The 20,009-nt window shown below is 36.8% G+C and overlaps 1 protein-coding gene across 5 annotated transcripts in view; it reads right to left on the reverse strand.

The window, feature by feature from the left end:
- Positions 1-20,009, reverse strand: part of LOC149813342 (mitogen-activated protein kinase kinase kinase YODA-like) — a 105,675-nt gene that overhangs the window by 26,198 nt on the left and 59,468 nt on the right. For 2 of the 5 annotated variants that reach the window (XM_089991874.1, XM_089991875.1), the window contains 6 exons: positions 15,456-15,515; positions 15,265-15,372; positions 14,640-14,879; positions 10,548-10,639; positions 9,404-10,254; positions 8,859-9,291 (listed from right to left, as the gene is read on the reverse strand). In XM_089991874.1, coding sequence (XP_089848000.1) covers positions 9,729-10,254; positions 10,548-10,639; positions 14,640-14,879; positions 15,265-15,372; positions 15,456-15,515 — 1,026 coding nt within the window. In that variant the 3' untranslated portion in view covers positions 8,859-9,291; positions 9,404-9,728. Of the gene's footprint in view, positions 1-4,589; positions 5,063-8,858; positions 9,292-9,403; positions 10,255-10,547; positions 10,640-14,639; positions 14,880-15,264; positions 15,373-15,455; positions 15,516-20,009 lie in introns of those variants that run through there. The other 3 variants (XM_089991877.1, XM_089991878.1, XM_089991876.1) reach the window with 3 other exon arrangements.

Raw genomic sequence — 20,009 nt, forward strand, 5'->3', positions numbered from 1 at the left:
CTTAAGACCCATAATTTGCACCACATCTTCTCGGGTCATAGTGATCTTAAAAGAATCAAACTAGAATGTATTTGTCTTATGATTCTACTTATTGACCAGGTGGGTCATGGTGTTCCAGCACGTTTCAAAATAATGCTGGTCCAGAAGGCCACCAAAGTGCATATTTCATAATCGATCCTTCTGATATTCACTCAGTTGTCCATACCACGACAAAACTATAAGTCACTGACACCGCCCTCTAAGCTTTTCACCTGGTGCTCTACTTCTCTTCTGACCTCCCTGTAATACAAAATAGCATAATATTCGTATCAAATCAAAATTAGTCCCATTTGTACTTCTACATGTCACTGTACAGAGTAATCGCTATATATAATAATCATTGCACACTCACTATCACTGTAATTGTATACATAACAATAGATATCAAAATAATCGCTATACATAGGTCAAAGTAATCGCTATACATAGGTCAAAGTAATCGCTATACATAGTAATCGCTATCACAGTAATCGCTATACATAGTAATCAATATCACATTAATCGCTATCACAGTAATCGTTATACATAATAATACCTATCACAGTAAATCATGACAGACAAGAGCGATTTATGTACCTTGGTCACACTTTTCTCCTCTTCATTCTCTCCCTCCATCCTCTGCCTTTCTTGTTGCTCCATTATTCGCTCCTCCTCTTCCCTTTTCTGTCTTTCTTATTCCTCATTCATTCTCTCATCTTCCTCTCCTCCTCTGCCTTTCTTGTTGCTCCTTCGCTCCGCCACCTCCCTCCTCTGCTTTTCTACTTCTTTCTTCCTTCGCTCCTTCGCCTCCATCCTCTGCTTTTCTACTTCTTTCTTTTTCCTTTTCTTCTCTTCCTCCTCCTGCATTTTCCTTTCTCTTTTCTTCTCTTCCTCCTACTTCTTCCTTTTTCTTTCCTTATCTTCCTCGTCTTCCTTCTCCGTCCTTTGCCTTTCCTTCTCTTCCTCATCCTCTTTCTCCTTTGCTTTTCCTTCTCTTCCTTATCCTGATGCTTCTTCTTTTTCCTTTCATCTTCCATCTTCATCATTTGCCTTTCCTTCTCTTCATCCTCTTTCTTCTTCTTTAATTGCCTTTCATTCTCTTTCTCCTCCTTATTCTTCCTTTGTCTTTCTCTCTCCTCCTCCTCCTTCATCATTTGCCTTTTTTTCCTTTGCTTTTCATTCTCCTCCTCCTTCTTCCTTTGCCTTTCCCTCTCCTCTTCCTCCTCCTTCTTCATTTGCCTTTTCTTCCTTTGCTTTTCATTCTCCTCTTCCTTCATTTGCTTTTCCTTCTCTTCGTCATCCTTCTTCTTTTTCTTCATCTTTAGTTCTTCCTCATTCTTCTTCCTTTGCTCTTCAGCCTCAATATCTGATGGATAATGCTCTGCATTATACAATTCCAACACTTTGCTCCTGTCTTTATCATTCTCAATCTTCATTATATTTTGGTACCTTTCATAACGCTCATATATATGGGACTGGGGGATAATTTCTTCAATAGTCATCCCATCGAATGGCGGGGGCTTTTTTGTCTTACGAACTTTAGTCATTGCTAACCTGCACAACACATAAAATTAACCGCATCATTATATATTACAACCGCCTCCCCAAGTATATATTATTACAAATTATTACATTCGTTAAACAATCACCAACATTATAAATTGTCGCAATATTTGGCTTCATAAGTAAACATCGTTGTAAGATTTAACAAACTTAAGTACAAATCGAGGTAACTTCATAAATACACATCGCTACTGTTTTAAATGTATAAATCGTTGTTGCTTCAAACTTATAAATCATTATAGAAATTGCAACCTTCATAAGTATGTATCGTTATAACGTTTGGGCTTCATAAGTGAACATTGTTGTACGATTTAGCAAACTTAAGTACAAATCATGGTAACTTCATAAATCATAAATACACATCGCTACTACTTCAAACGTATAAATCGTTGTTGCATCGAATGTACAAATCGCTACTGCATTAAATATATAAATCATTGTTGCATTTCAATGTACAAATCGTTGTAGAAATTTAGCCTTCATAAGTACATATCGTAGTAATGTTTGGCCTTCATAAGAACAAATTGTGCTAACTGTTTTTCGACGCCTAGAAGGTGGATAGGGACAAATCAATTTGTTTCAGTATAAAATAAGTGTTATTTAGCATGAATAATACAACCAGTTGTAAGATTTAGCATTCAGATTTACAAATCAATTTGTTTACATAACGAAACCTTAGATGAAACTCACTGAAACGCCATAAGTTTTGGTAATCCGATAGTGGAAGAGAAACACCCAGAAGGTAGATGCAGTCGATGGTGGCAACGATGCTCCCAGTGTGCAGATGAGGTCAAAGGATGCTTCGACGGCAGCAGACGATGACAAAGGGTGCTTCGATGGCAGCAGACGACGACAAAGGGTGCTTCGGTGGCAGTAGATGATGACAAAGGTTGCTCTAATGATAGCAAATGACGACAAAGGGTGCTCTGATGGCAGCAGGCGACGGAAAATGGTGTGTCGTTAGAGGGAGCTCCTATTACAGCAGATGGTGCAAACGTTAATTGCTTAGGGCAAAAATAGAATGTTTGATCTTTCAAGAGTTAACAACATCCTCCCTTTTCTGGATGGAGAATATTTTTGTTCTTTTCTCGAACTGGTGTTTCACTTTTCTAGATGGATGGCATTTTTATCCTTTTCTCGAACCATTGTTTCATGGCGAGAATGGTGGGAAAGGGTACTTAAATCTTTGCAACCGCATCGGACTCCCACGCTAAGTGATGCCAACAGACATGGGGATATGAGCCCCACATGCTTACATATGTGCCACTCATTCGGACCCCCGAACACGCACCTGCATCTTCAGGGGGGAACATATAACATGCTTCGAACACAACTACCCTAACCTAACTGTCGCAAAATTTCTACAGAGCAACTTTATTTTTCCTTTTGGCAAACCCTCATAGACGGAAGGAGGCATGATGGCCAAAATTTATCTTGCATTTCCACTTGCTATCAAGAAAGCATCACTCGTAAATTAACCATAAATTTCAAGAGTTTTTTTTTTTGAAAGGCAAGCTGGGGTTAGTCCGACCCTACCAGTTATACAATCATACCATTGGGTTTTGCAAGGTCCCAACACAAGGTAACGTGCACTAGCTTCGCCTACCAGACAAACCCCCGTTGGTATAAATTTCAAGAGTTATTTATAAGGTTTATCGATTACACCTTGGCTATTTAAAGTAGAAAAACGCCAGTTCACCTTCTTGGTGTGTGTATATATATATATATATATATATAGAGAGAGAGAGAGAGAGAGAGAGAGAGAGAGAGAGAGCCAACCAATAGGGGGGAGGGAATTCTATAGTTCAATCTGAGCAGGGGTTCAAGTTGCAGGAAAATTACAAGTGAAATATAAACTGAGAATAATAAATCACATATTGGATTCATTTAGCCATGCCCAGCCTGTGACAAACCGATCAGGCTTGAGATTAGCGAGTGGACGATATGCCTGCAAGGAAACCAGACAGACAAAACTAGTTGAGCCGCAAGCACACGAGCTGAACTCAACCACTAAAGAACAAAGCAATCAGGCCACCTTGCAGACCTTAAATCTCGTTGAATCTCCAACAGTTTGTGCAGGAAAGCTCATCTGATCATGTTGCTGCACTTATTCAACTTGGCCAACCACTGGCCTACCAAGGGTTTTTGAATGTCCATACAGACAAGAGCCAGTAGAATCTTAAAGGAGAATAAGCAACATAATGCAAGACAGAATATCCTAAGGTACATCAGAAGAGCACCAATGTGGATTTCTTGTTGGTTATGAGTTGAAAGATTGTCATATCTGAGTCACTCTCAAATAACTAAAAATGAGCCCACGAGGAAGGAAAATCGGAAAATTACGGTACTGAACAGGTAATTTGCCGTGATTTCCTAAAAACCCTATAATTTCGGATATTCTCCTAATGTCTAAAATCACAAATATCTGACATAGTTAGGACACTTTTACCCTTTACAACTGTGAATTTAAGCATTTTTTTATAAAATTGTACCGCCTATCGAATATCTCCAACACCTACTTAAATCCAGAATCGCAGGTTTTTTTACGTGAATTTAGACCTCACAAACTCGCATAAATTTATTTATGAAATCTCATTAAAACTAAAACCACCAAAATAAAAAATATCTTACACTTTTGTATATAATAAAAAAATTTGCATAAAAAATTTGTGAAACACCTCTCGCAAATAACATATTGTTTTACATATATCCTGAAACACTTACCTCTAATTTCGTATATATTGCATGCTCTCACATAAAGTTATTTGTGAGTCTCCAGATATCGCAAATATTGTGCTTAAATACTTGCAAAACTATAAAAAAATATGTGATATTTCTTATGTTTTGCGAATTTTTTGAATCATATATAAACTAGTTGTGGTCCTCAACCTGTTTATTTTCACATAATGTAGGGTTTTTTTTTTGTCTTTTCTCCCCAACCAATGGTCCACAACCAGCTTCATTTTTAGCTACTAATTCCTACAATTATTTCTAACTCATTTGCATATATCATACTTGTTCGAACATATGTTTCAAAATCTCGTGAAGTATATTTGCAAAAATCCTACTCATCAACAAAAATTGAACAATTTTGCAAAATTGTTTCTCTATGTATAGACAAGTTAATATGATTAACACATAACTAAATACAATTAGTTTACAATAAATCAGATAACTTAAAGTTTAACAATTATAAAGTTACATTGAACACATGAGCTTCATTATAAAGTTACATTCAAAGTTTAACTTGATCCATTCAATTATAAAGTTTACCTTGATCCATCAAATTACAAATGTAAGTTTAAATTGATCTATTACAAAGATGTGTAATTGTCCACGGCTCAGCTAACTAAACAGACTCTTTCGGCACCTCTTTAACAAATGTCGCTGCCTTTTCATTATATTTCATGCCTTTAGAAGCCTTTTCCTTTACATGCTCATAGAACTTGATCATATGATTCCTTATATCTGTGACATCTTGCTAAAAACAAAAATTTTATCAGCAAACAACTAACTACAACGAATATCTCAAACTAGTGAACAATTGACATATAAACACATACCTTCGTGATATTGTATGACAAATATATCATACTCGTACATGTAAAACAAGAAAATACCAAGTGAAAAATATGTACATATATGAAATGAGTTAGCAAACGAATTTCATGTAATTACTCATTTTCTTGTTAAGAAATACACTCCATTCTCTTTGCCATCCAATCTTTATAATTGTCAAACCCAAATTACGCTAAAAAAATAAACCAGCAACATATATGCACAAAAAAGCGATAACAAACATACACAACAAAGAGAGTATATTATTCAGTAAGTTATGTTATAATACTATTTATTTGAGATTTTTATCCGATAAACATGTGTTTGACATGAAATTGTACAGTCTAAAATCCTTTTTCTTCATGTTCACTTTCCAAAGAAGTCAATGCTCGTTGACCCAATTGAAAGGAATTAAGAGTTCCAGCATAAATCTAGTGTAACATTGTTGTGCACTTAAAAATTTATTTGTAGGTATACAAAGTTATGTAAAACATATATTGTCAACATCAAGGAAATGATACAAGTTGTTGCTCTCTATGTAGTCAGTTGCCTTACCTCGCTACCTTTTAGTTGACATAATTTATTGTGAACAGACAAGGTTTACCAGTTAGTTTTTATTAATCGATAGTAAACTAATATAAACATCACCTTTATAACTCAGAAAATATAGGGTAAGGTAAAGGGCCTTCGACAAGTTATATCTTTCTTTGTCCTCGTCGTGAGTCACTTGCATTATTTTTATAAATCTTGCAATATGCTACATAGTAAATTCAGTGCGGTAACAAAAGAACAAACAAAATTACGTGCAAACATAACAAAAAAACAAATAAATTAACATGCAAAATTAACACTTACGTCACTTGCTAAGAGAGTTTATTTACTAAACACATACTTTTTCGGCTATGGGGTGCTCTTCTATAGCTTTTCCTTTCTCATTAATTTTTTTTAACAACAAAATAAATTATATACAATTAATATCAAATATACACACATGATTCGGGATATTGCTTATACCTCATGTACGATCGATTGTTCTTTGCTCTTCAAAACTTGAGGCTCTTTAAATCTCTTTCTTTTGTAAGAACGTGTACGGTCATACATCTTGAACTACCTAGATATACACATAAAGAAATAATTAATTAAAAAATACTAGATATACACATAAATAAGCAATTACTTAAAAAATACTGGATATGCACACAAAGAAGTAATTTATTAAACAACATTAGATATATATACATATTGTTATTCGTGGTGCCGCTTGTTGTTGCCAACCTCACCACATACACTATACTTATATGACACAACATCCATGTATTTTATTCTCTATCAATTAACCTTAGATCACCCTACTTTGCGAACCACTTTTGGTGGATAGACAACTATAAAAGTAGGTGGAGCAATGTGGGGTACATTATCCGTCATCCGAAAGAATGGATATTAATAATATGCAACTTGATACAATTCAACTTTGAACCACTTATGCAATAATCCTCTGGTAGGTTGTCCCTCGTACAAATTGCATGTGATTGCATGTTTGCGAGGAATTTCGCTAACATGTGACTCTTCACAAGAGCACAAGCATCTTTAATGATCAACACTATAACTGTGAGATCGATCACGAGATTTGAAATATTGTCGGAGGCAGTGCACTACTTGCACACATATTTGTTATGCCTTTTTCTTCAGTTCCTCTAGCTTTTCTTTGACCTTTGGCACCACAACGTTTGTCATATGTTCTCCCGTAATCTTTCTTTTCTCAAAAAAATTTATCAGAATGAGACAAAGCTTTTCAATAAGTAGAATTAAGAGCTTATCACAAATGGCGAGAATCCATGAATTGAAGCTCTCTGTTATATTAGATGATAAGCAGCCGTATCTTTTCACTTGAAAGTGACAGCCCAATGTTTCTGATCCACATAAGTGGCAATATAATTGTATGTGTGCGTGCTTTGTTCGTTAACTTTGTCAAAAAAATAATTGCATTATTGTTTCATGGTGCACCAAGTGGTAAACCAAATTTGTTCAAAAAGTTCTTCGTCAAATGCTTCATACAAGGGTTCACATTCTCCAATGTCATTGGTACATCACTTTCACCATCTCCTATCGACATGATATATTCATCATCATCGATATCATCTAATTCTACACTATCAACATGATCGCTGTTATCACTAATTGATTGTTCTGTTGTACCAACTATATCAAAATTCATTATATCTATCGCTTCATTTGCTTTCATGCATGCATCAGTCTTGCATTTTCAACATTCAAGATTAACCATTAAAATATCACGTTCATTGTCACACCTACATTTCAAATATAATTTACATCAAAAGTACAACTTGTACCTAGCACTATGGTATGCCCAGGAAGGTTGCATGTCATTTAAATTATTGTGATTAAGATGCCACTTATTTGCCTATGTAGTTCCATATCATTTGCAGTGATATGTTCATTATGTACAACATCAATATCGTTTACTATTTGTGATAGTTGAATAATCGACAAATAATTCAGATCAATAGATGATGCCTGAGATAGATGCACATTCTCCACGGGGTTCACATCATTCCATTGTCAACTACTTTTTTAAATGCTCATTCATTAACTTTGCATACTTTCAAGTAAGCATCACCACTAAATAACATCGGTTTTGCATCATCATCTTCTTCAACATCTATCCACAAATCTTGGTTGTTTGGAAAATAATTATACCAGAGGGTCAAAGTCACATATCCAATTTTATGATACATAAAAGCCGCAAATTTCTTACAGGTAATATTTTTGGAGACCATAATAGTTTTTCAATTAGTGTAATCAAACCTACGATAGTGTACTTTCACTTTCACACGTCATCATTGAGTACCTACAACAACTATGATAGTGTACTTTAGCTTTTTTAATGCTTGTGCACAATGAACCCTAACCCTTATTACACCAATGTAAGAACAACAAATATTAACTAAAGGACAAACAAACAATCATAACTCATCTACAATAATATATATTTTTATGAAAAAAATCATAAACATAATAAACCTTCAATGAAAGTCGATCATAAGAATTATACTGCAGCCTCCTAAGAAATATGCATGTATATAATGTATGAAACTCACTTTTTGAACCTATATATGAAAAGTTAATCACAATGATGATACTACAACCTTCTTGAAATACAAGAATCACCGCAAGAATTCTACATAGAAGTTCTTTGTCGACACAAGCAAAAAGAAAAACCCTAGAACAAAAACATGTATATATATGATTCAACATAATCATAACTATTAAGAAAAATCACACTAAAAATTTTGCAAATATGTAAGTAGCATATTTACGATTTTGTTGGTTCCCTCAAGTGAAGTTTTGCACATAAATTTATGCAATTTTAAGATATATGTGAAAAATATGTTATTTGCGAGAGATGTTTCGCAAATTTTTTTATGCAAATTTTTTTATTATATGTGAAAGATAAGATAAGATTTCACAAATAAATTTATGCGAGTATGTAAAGTCTAATTCGCATAAAAAAACTTGTGATTTTGAATTTATGTGGGTGTTAGAACATATTCGATGAGCGATACAATTTTATCGCAAAGATACCTAAATTAACAATTATGAAGGATAAAAAAGTCCTAATGATATCATATATTTGCGATATTGGACATCAGAACATCGAAAATTGTAAAGTTTTTAAGAAATCGCAGCAAATTACCCAGCATTTTCCAAAGAAAAATGGTATTAGATTTTCCTTGATTCTTCAGCAAATCAGATGAAGTATACAGCAGAACTGACTACATAGTCTAGTTGAGCTAGAATTGAATGAACAGTGCAAATTCAATACATCATAGAATAGAAACGCCATCCCTTGACAACACACGGACCTCCTATCTGGTTAAAAAGCTCCCCTGTACATTGGCCTCTTAAACAGCGGCAGCAAGTTTGATCTTGCATTTACTAGTTTTACATTCTCCCCTGTACATTGGCCTCTTAAAAAGCTCCCCTGTACTTTCTGGTGCTGACCTAGAATTTACATTCTCCAACTTTTTACAATCATCTGAGATATTCCAAGTCCCCTTCCTCCCCCTCCCCCGGTGCCCCCCCCTAAAAAAAAAGCTGAATTTGAGGTGTTGTAAGCTGATTCTTCATCCACTGCAACGTCAAAACAAAATACAGAGCCCATATCAGGAACAGGGTCAAAAGCTTAAAAATTCAATTCCAGTAGACTATATATCACGTAAGAGCGGGCACAAACATTACTCACCTAGCATGGGAAAGATCAACTGCCAGGGAAACATTCACCCTCTGTAAAATTTTGAATATCCAAATCAGTAAGTTGTCAGGAAAGTTCCCGTTTGACAGTGGAGTGCTTACCACACAGAAAAGCTTCCATAGGGGGCAGATAAGAAGACTAGTCTCCCAATCTAACAACCAACAATCCAACCTTATTAACATAGTCCTAGCTTGGGTCGTTATCGTACAAATAGATTCTGTGTTAGTCACGACACTATGGCCAACCATCCTTGCAGAGTTGACCACATGGTTCTGCCTGCATGAGTTCCAATGTTTTCATGCTCCTGCACCATCATCTAACGTCTGTGACCAAGAATAGGAGATCCTGGTCTGAGATCTGGTGATAAGTTTGTGTTTGCTGGATTTCTCAAGAGCTGTGACACATGCTCGGCCAATGCTGCTTGTCCACTGTATTGCACTTGACTTTCTCCATGAGTTGACCTAGCAAATGCCTTTCCAAGAATGCTGTTCTCTGTGACCATTCTTTCCCTAAAAACAGGAGGGCATTCTGGTTGCATGCCTAGGAACAAGTCAGGTCTTGAGTTTTGAAAAGTTCCAGTATTGGAAGAATTTAGGTAGAGGCCAGCTGGTGACCTTGGCATACCACCGTAACTTTCATTATAGGTTGATAAATATTTAAGATGAAACGGGATTGCTCCATTGCCACCGGTGAGTGGCGAAGACGAGCCAGAGGTAGTGATCGGGCTTGAGATGGATGCTGGAGACATCCTTCCGCTCATCTGGTGTGGGGACCTGGACTGAAGGAGAGGACTTCCAGTAGGGGAGACAGGCAATGACATGTTTGGTGGCATATGGCTATCACTGAAAGCAGAAAATTGTAATCATATATAAATATCATGTTATTCTATCAATGCAATACAATCAGTTTCAACAGCCACCAGACATCAAAGTGAGTTCCTTTTCATGGGCAAACCAGCAACTTGGAAATTTTGGACAACTTATTAAATTTTTTTTTCAACAGAAAACAGGTCATAATCATAATAACTGGAAATCATAGTGGAGAATATAAGATATGTAGAAAATTACAATGACAACATAGAATAATGATTTACGTGTTTATGGTTCACTGCTGTAATAAAGAGAAGATAACCAACCTGGACGACTGAAAAGATTTCACCTTTCGATGCTGTTGCAATGTTATGGCTTCCATATCAAGTGAAGAAAGATGTCTTGCATGTCCAGCACCCTGAAATGGTCATAGGTGTAAATACAGAAATATGGAACATCAAAACGAGAGGTACAATGCAGACATACTGCCACTTCAAAACTACAGTTCTAGTACAAATCTATCGCCGCTTCTTGCAACTGAAGAAAAGAGTGGTGAGTAGCAATTACAAGGCAACACTTCACTACATATGATCAGAAGATGCACATGATCGTTCCAGATCAATATGCAAAATATACAACTTTGTTTGTTCTTTTATTGAGTACGCTTGGCTAACATTGGCATTGTCGGGTGGTTCAGACAAGATCAAAGACTGCACCGCTCTAGCACCTCAGTTGCAAGCAGAAAGTGAAATGGATTCTCAAAAGTTTGCCAGAGAGGGAGTTCAGGACAACAAGAATGAGATTAATCCCGCTATATATCGGTTGTTCAAAAAGATGATGGTTGAGATATTATCTGAGCAAGCTGAAGCCAGTTTCGGAAAAGCTCCCACCGAAAAAGAGGCACCTGTCACCTTCCCAATGAACAAACACAACAATAGCAGTGCAGGAAGTTCTAAAACCAGCAGGGGCAGCAACAAAGGCAACCAGGGCAATCAAGGAAGCAACCTAGGAGAGCCTAGAGGCCAGAAGGGAAAGTTTTGCGAAAGCCATGATAGACCGCTCCAATCCAGTCCTCAGTAGAAGGAGAAGAATCAAGAAGAGTCGAAGCGCAAAGACTGGAGTGTTGACCGCTTCTTCACCCCCGCACCCTCCTCCTTCTCGACGATCCCATCCTTTTCCCCTTGTTTTGTTCTCTTGTTTGAAGGAGTCGAATCCATCCGGCGTTCAGAGGAAAGACTCATCTCCTGCACAGCTTCATTGAGCCTCTCTTCTCTCGATTCCTCCCAACCAGCTGAAGGAAGTCGACCCTCCCTGCAGCTGTATCCAGAAGGGACACCTCTTTCCCCTCCCAATCCGGACCGATTCACGGTAAGCATTGGCTCTTCCCTTTGTTCGTTCTCTTTTATTGCAACTTTGTTTCCACAGTAGCATTTGTTTCCTCATCATTTTCCCTTCACTTTTAGTTCTCTCAGCAAAAGGCATACTCTGCAATGTCGAGTTGTATATAGCAACGTCGACCTGTAGATTGCAACAATATATTATTGGCTTCATTTTCATTATTATTCTAGTATGTTATTTTCTGCAATTTTACTTCCTATTCTAAGTCAATTCCATCATCATCCTGCATCTGGAAGTAACCCCTGCCGTAATCCAATCTGATCCAGTATCAAATCGGGCTTACTCAACAGCGGTCTTCCATCGATCTTGCATTTTATCTATAGTTATCATCTTGCTGGTAGTTTTCATATTTTTTAGCTTTCTCGATGCAAAGCACTGTGCACCATTTGTTCGTTGTGAATTTTCTTCATCATCGAATTACATTTTTTTTATATATATATTTATTTTGAGCCGTCTTCTTTCCCTCCATCCATCGATCGCCTTCACCCCTCCATCCTTCTATCATCTGATTTTTTTTATTACCTCCCGATATCCTCTTCTCTCCTCTCTTCTTGTTGCTTTTTTTTTATTCTCCCCTTTCTCTGGTTCTCCGCTTCTCCCATCGGTGAGTAAAATCTATCCAGCAGCTACACGCAGAGGAGTCACCTCTTCTACCTCCATCGAATCAAGGTAAGGATCATTCCCCTCTGACTTCCTTCTTTATAAAATTTCTTTTAAGTCTTGTATAAAGCCCCAATCGACACCATCTTATTTTGGAAGCAATATTATGCAGCATCGGTATGCCTATAGCAATACCGGTCTGTATATTGCAAAAGCATGTAGATGATTATCCTTTTTACTTTCTTTTTTTCTTAGATTATTTACATTTTTAGCATTTTCTTGATAATTTCCGATGATTTTTTTTACTGCTTATGCACGTTGGACATATGCTTTAGGCTACTGCATATTATACAGTATCGATCTGTATGTTGCAACATTACATCAGTTCTCCTTCTTTAATGTCTCCCCCATTTGCGTATATCCCCAGCGTTCCAGCATTTCTCATTTTGCTTGTATCGCAGCATCCTCATTTCATTTTCTGCATTACCTCATTAGACTAACTCTGTTTCAGATTTTGCGTTTCAGTATTAATATTCCACATAAATTTCTTGTTTCATCCTCATTTCCATATTTGCTTTATAGAGCATCAAGTTTTTCTTTAGCATTCACTCCAGCACATGTCCGTCCCATTTTATCATTTTATGCTCCTTCTGTTTCTTGATAATCCCCGCATCATCATTTTTTTTATTCAAGATCGATTACAATCCACCATTAATTTTCCATTTGTGTTACCCTCTGTATGCCTGAATCTCCTTTCAGCATTTTGTTTCATAATGCCTAATATCATCCATCATGCATTTAAGTATTCATTATATTCCTTCTGTGCCTTCTCCCTTTTCATTGTCATTTCTTCATCAGCCTCTCATGATTCATATATCATTTTATTTTTACCTTGTTTTCAATTTCTTACAAGTTTCTCATAGTTATCCCCTCTATCGTATGCATCTATGGGTATCCACGTGTGTGTTACAGAGGATTCACATCCAACTTTGCTTCTCACTTTCTCCACCATCCATTGATGTCATGTCTTTGTCTTCCCACAATCTGTGTATTAACCCCCTTGTATGCTTTGGCCATTGTCATCTTTGTATTATCCTCACATACCCTCATTCTCCATAGCATTACATTATTTTCTTACTTCTTATAATCTTCATCTTCCATTTCTCCTCATTTCTCACTTGCCATATTTAGTACATCTCATGAGCATCTTCCGAAGGCAACTGAGGCATTCAGTTGAATCATTTGGCACTGAAGGTAATCTGTTGATTATCCGATCGCAGAGGTTCATGCTTTCCCTTGGAACATGGATTAGCCTTGAAGATGAAAAGAGGTAACGATCCTGATGATCAATGTATGTAAGAGATGCCCAAAGTAGAGAATCTTCTTTAACATTGGTACCACGGGCATCCATAAAGCAGTTTGATCATAGGAACCACCAGCAAATGACTGAATTAGCAAGGTACAGTGGCGTCCTATAGTTGAAAGAGAATGGTCTGGCCCTGCCTCGAGGTCCAGTTACTCTAAGGTAATTAATAGTTGTGATAATCAAAAAAAATGGTGATGAAAATCTGTATGCCAGACTCACAGTAAACTCCGACCAGAGACGGAGATGCAGTTTCTTATATAGTCTCTTCTCAGCATTAGCATCCTTAGCTTCCAGAATTAACATTCGCAGATTCTCTGCATTCTTCTTTCTGTGGCCTGAATCCTATATTTCGTTTCATTGTTCTAGATATTGCTTGCATTTTCTTTTCTTTCTTTGTTTAGTTGTAATATATCAACTTTGATTCATCACGGTATTCATGTTAGTTATTTTATAATCGGCTAAAGTCTGATAAATTAACTTGGTTTCCATTACGTGTTTTCTTACATTCACATGTTTAGCTTCCCTTATAGATTATGGCAGTGGATATCAACCCCTTCCATATAGGATTAGAAAGCATGTTGCATTAAATTTACTTTTCTCACATATATCGATTATTCATGTGAGGTGCTAAATATATTAGTCTAATTACCTTAATGTGCATTTTAGATGCCTCTCTTGAGTGCCCAGTTATTTTCCTGATTCATTAAAATCGATTTTCCCTTTGTTCAGTATTCGTTCTTTCAATATATTTTCCTTTTTTTTTAGGTAGATTATGTATTATTCACTCATTACAGGGACACCTCAATTTGCTCCCTTATCGTGTCCCTCTTATCTGTTATGCTTAATGGGAAACTTGAGACATGTGACATAGACACTTGGATAACGTTTCCAAAGAATGAAGTTTATTAGATCTTGAAGCATGCTACTGATTAGCGCAGACTTGACATATAAGAAAAGTAATGATATGAGACAAATCCATGGAAGATATGTAAAGAAAAATTGTACCTATGAGAAACTAAACAGAAAAATGCTTCCAACATATACAATACCGTACCGTATGCCTCATTACACTTGTAACATTATTATCCAATTCACAAGGCTTTCCACTGAGATCAGGCCTAGCCAGTGGTGCAGCATTTTTAACAAAAGGGTGCTCCAACAGTTGAGCCGCCGTGGGACGATCTGATGGCTTTCGTTGCAAACACAGCTTCACAAAGTCCTTTCCTTCATCTGAGAGGCTGTCAGGGATTGCAGGAAGCTCCTTACTGTTCCCAATTTTAAATAGGGCAGCAACCTTTGGAAAGGGGGGAAAAAAAAGAGAAGAAATAGTATTAGTAACTAGACCAAAATAGCAGATTGTGAAACAGTAATTGATCAACTCATTACGAGGTTGGCAAAAATAAACAAGGCAGCAGGGTATGAAATTCTCAACATGTTCAGAATACATATGTGCCAAATGCAAATTGACATCAGAACTTTTTTGTCAATATAAGCTGATGCAGCTGCATTGATACCAATGGACCCAGGTAATCAAGTGCATGGCATGCACCCGGGTATGTAGACAACAGGTAATCTAGCATCTATGCATGCACACAATCACATAATATAGTTCACCTTTGAAATACATTTGTTATTACTTTGAAAAGTTTCAACTTGCATTAAACAAGAACCACACTTACCCCTTCATACTGGCTCCATGGTGGTTTCGTCGTGGCCATCTCCAACACAGTACATCCAAGGCTCCATATATCCACAGCAAGATTACAACCATTTGAATTTCTAATAACCTGGTCAGTTAATCAAATCAGACAACAAAACCACTGGCAGGTCACATGCAAGCACAAAAAGACAATGAAATTAATGGTCTGACCTCAGGGGCCATCCAGTACGGGCTCCCCTTGAATGACAATGGTAATGAATGGCCAGTAATCTGTCAAGGTTAAATGACAATGTATCAATAGACAAAAACATGATAAGCTTGGTAAACAGCTTCAGGACCTTTGAAAGCAACTTTTAAAGGTAAAATAGAATCATCAAAAATTGTGTATCATTGATGTTAAGCATGGTTCACAGACATCAACATAAACCACATAAAGCAAAGATAACTGGACGAGAATGGCTTGCAGAACTTCCACCAACACCGAATGGTAATGTCTTTTCAAGAAGAAATAAAGTTAAAAATCAAAGCTAAATTATCATAATACAGCAGCTGTGCAACTTTTTAACTTCAAACTGCTGCTAGTTGTATGTCCTGTGCACTAACAAAACTAGAGATTATGTCTATAACTAACGCTTCTGACTGGGAGGGATTTCCTGGACATTTCAATGCTTCTTCCACCTTTCCTCATCCTCCCACTTACCACTGTTCATCATTCTTCTTACACTCTTCCGCCTCGAATCCCCAAGACCTAACCCCCTTCACCATGTTTAGTCATAAGAAAAATGCTTCCAACCTAAATCTCTATATTAATAAACTCCTAGTCCTGCCACACTTTCAAGTTTCAACACCCCTACTCTGACTGTGTGACATCTATTAATTCTTGTAAGAGCTCACTGACCCTTTAAAGAATGTGAACTGGATCCTTAACATCCATCACAACCTAAGTCACACGGACTCGGCTAAAAGGTCGACGCACCCGCGTCGCCCATACCTGACACGGGTGCGGCTTCGGACATGGGACGGATACGGTCAACCAAGTGTCGGACTCGGTCAACGCACCCGGCCGAGTCCGTCCACAATTTGGAATCGGTCAACTTTGACCGAGTCTATTTTTGTCTATTTTTTACGGCAAAAAACATATAAAAACTAAAAAAAATCGATCTTTTTATATATATATATTTTTTAAAATATATATAGCCGAGTTTTATTATTGTTATATATATATATAGTCGTGTCCCCTAATGGGCACAACTTTGACCGAGTCTTTTATATATATATATATATATATATTTATTTATTTATTTATTTATTTAAATATATATATATATATTTAAATATATATATATATAGCCGTGTCCCGTGTCCAAAATTTTTGAAATTGCTCCGCACCCGTACCCGCACCCATGTGACATAGATCACAACCAACCACATGGCATCCCTGCCTCTAGCAATGAAGCTGAAAACTTTCACATGAAGAGGGAAAATAGTTTGAATTGGGCTGTGATTCCTCCTTCACTGGTAGATCTTTCATGCCATCCTATCTAAAGGCATATCTGCATATCTTATCTTTTCTATGACCAGACACCAGAGCAGGTCCATTCGCTTTTATAACCAAATAGTTGAGCAGAAAAAGGGGGAGAGCTCCCTGTTCCTAGTTTCCCTGTAGCCGGATATTCTGGAACCTCAAAAATACATAGAACGATATTCCAACCCAAAACCTCAAAAAGAGAATGATATTTCAACCCAGAACCTTTTGTTTTGGGAAGATTTTCTTTTTGGGACAACACTCCAACGAAATTTGTAATCCAAGTTCGGAGGAAGAGGAGGAGAAAGTGGGACAGGGGGTGATTGGTTATCATCTATCGTTGGCCTCCATGATCAAATCAGTTCGGGAGGCCTCTATCCAAGACACACAGAATTATTTTAGACTAGGAGTGGGCATCGGGCCAGGCCCGGGCCCGTTTAGAGCTCGGCCCACTAGGTGTTAAGTGTGGCCTGGCCCGGAGATGGCCTGGCCCGTTTACTAACGGGCCGGGTTTTGGCCCAGTTCTTAACAGGCTCGGGTTTGAAGAGCAGCCCATGGCCCGACCCAGCCCAAATCTGTTTGTAAATAGTAATAATTAACAAGTTCCCAACTTCTCATGCACCCAATTAATTATCTTTCTAGTTTTCATAAAATTAATGTAACTAATTAGGTAAATAGTAATAGTTACCAAGTTACTATGCAATAGTTTTTTTTTATATTATTAAAAAAATAATAAATAACTCAGGCCCATCGGACCGACCTGGTATCCTGCAGGCCGGCTGAGGCCCGGCACACATATATAACAGTCCGGGTTTTGGCCCAGTACCTAACGGGCCCAGGCCTAAAACCTTGGCCCAAGCCCGTCCCATAGAAGAACGGGTCAGCTTGGCGGATCGGGCTGCCCAACCCGTTGCCCACCCCTCTCTTAGACCAATTATTTTTTTTTCTGATTTCTATAGGGAACCAATATCTTCCATTATCTAAGCAAGTGGAGTATATGAAAAAATGCTTTCCATTGATGAAGAAAAAGGAGACTCCATTCCACGGCTCAGGTCTTGGCATTTCTAAGTCATAAGACTCATAGTCGATAGTCTACCCATGACAACATATATCGTATTTCACGTCATTGATGCTATTACCTCCACCAATGTTCTTCCAGGACATCCTTGGAGCAAATATATCAGCCAGATTGATTGCTCAACCGTACTTTGGCTTATGCGTAGCTGAATTAGGGTTTTCAGTATTTTCGTCAGAAAACACAAGCATGCTCCTTGCCTCTAGAACATTGACCTGAAGTTGGAGTAAAGTCCATGCGTCATTTTCTTTTCTACCATGACAAATCAATTGGTTTAGTGTAGGTGTTGCTCTCTCCTTTGTCCTTCTCCCTAAGTTTTGCCCTATGACTAAGTAGTAATTACTCTTAATTTGAAGCATCCATATTCGATTTACATAGAAATAAAAAAAGCAGGCGCCTCAACGTGTTTGAGGGAGAACCAGCTAGCTGTAGCTTCTGAATGGCTTGGCTCCCCTATCACCTCACCACAATCCACTAAGCAGTTTGCAACAACTTCCAGACCCACACCAAAGTTGTTCTCGCCAGTGACTGACTGTATGTCATTTCTCCAAAGAGCAATAAGAAATCCAAAAGAGACTCGAAAAAATAAGATGATCCCTACAGAAAAGGTAATTTGCAGTTTTGTCATTGCTTTCCTATAAGCTTCATGCACAATAGAAGCTGCTCGAAATGCATTTACCATTGTCAAATTGTGCAAGAGCATAGAATCTGAACAATATTGAAAAAATTGCTACCAGATGCGTGCCAGCCAGCGTATGATTTAACGGAAAACTCCAGGTTACACATTAATGTAATCGGGGAACCAATCTTTACTAGGTATGGTTCATTCATTCGGATGTTCTTTGGGTGACATTATACAATCTGGCAATGGTTGCCGTCAGTGTTGTGAAAAGCGTTGAGGCATAGCGAGGCGCTCCACCAAAAACCAAGGCGAGGCATAAGCCTCGAGGCGTAAAGCGTAAGCCTCAAAAAAAAAATCGAAAACTTTAAAAAAATTATAAAAAAATATCTAAAAATACAAATAAAGAAAGAAATCCTTTATTGATGAAATAACAACCAATAAGAAATAGAAAATCTCAAATAAGTACTAAAAAATATGAGAGTAACATATAAAAGTAACTAAAAACTGATTATATAACTGGAAAATATATGAGATTGACCAAAAAAAGTTAAAATATACTAAGAAACTGATTACATAACTGAAATAACTGGAAAATATATAACATTAACCTACAAAAGTTAAAATATATGAGATTATTCTAAAAAATAAGATTAACATATAAAAGTAATTAAAAAACTGATTACATAACTGAAAAATATATGAGATTAACCAACAAAAGTTAAAATATATTAAGAAACTTATTACATAACTGAAATAACTGGAAAATATATAAGATTAACCTACAAAAGTTAAAATATATGAGATTATTCTAAAAAATGTGAGATTAACATATAAAAGCAACTAAAAACTGATTACATAACTGGAAAATATATGAGATTAACCAACAAAAGTTAAAATATACTAAGAAACTGATTACATAACTGAAAAATATATGAGATTAACCTACAAAATTAAAATATATGAGATTATTCTAAAAAATATGAGATTAACATATAAAAGTAACTAAAAAACTGATTACATAACTGAAAAATATATGAGATTAACCAAAAAAGGTTAAAATATATTGAGAAACTAATTACATGACTAAAATAACTGAAAAATATACGAGATTAACCAGAAAAAGTTAAAATATAGTAATATACCAAGAAACTTATTACATAACTGAAATAACTGGAAAACATATGAGATTAACCTACAAAAACTTTGTTGATTGTCTCAGAAATCTTGTTGTAAAAAAAAAAATCGCCTTAGGCTTGCACCTTGAGGCACAAAGGGCCGTGCCTCAAGGCGAGGCGCGCCTCAAGGAGCGTTTTTTATAACACTGGTTTCCGTACTTGACCTTCCTCTAGACTGTTGGATCGATCCTTGACTTTTGTTTTGCTCTTATTTTCCAGTTATACTTCAGGCCTATGGAATTGTTATACCTTTATTGCAATTGTCAACCATGGTATTAATGAGACGTGATAATGGGTCAGGATCCAGACCCATTATCACGTCTCATTACACACACTAGAACAGTTTTTATTCCAATATCCAATTCTA

This window comes from Nuphar pumila, chromosome 16 (genome assembly GCF_984573655.1).
Source record: "Nuphar pumila chromosome 16, dmNupPumi1.hap1.1, whole genome shotgun sequence".
NCBI classification, from domain to species: Eukaryota; Viridiplantae; Streptophyta; class Magnoliopsida; order Nymphaeales; family Nymphaeaceae; genus Nuphar; species Nuphar pumila.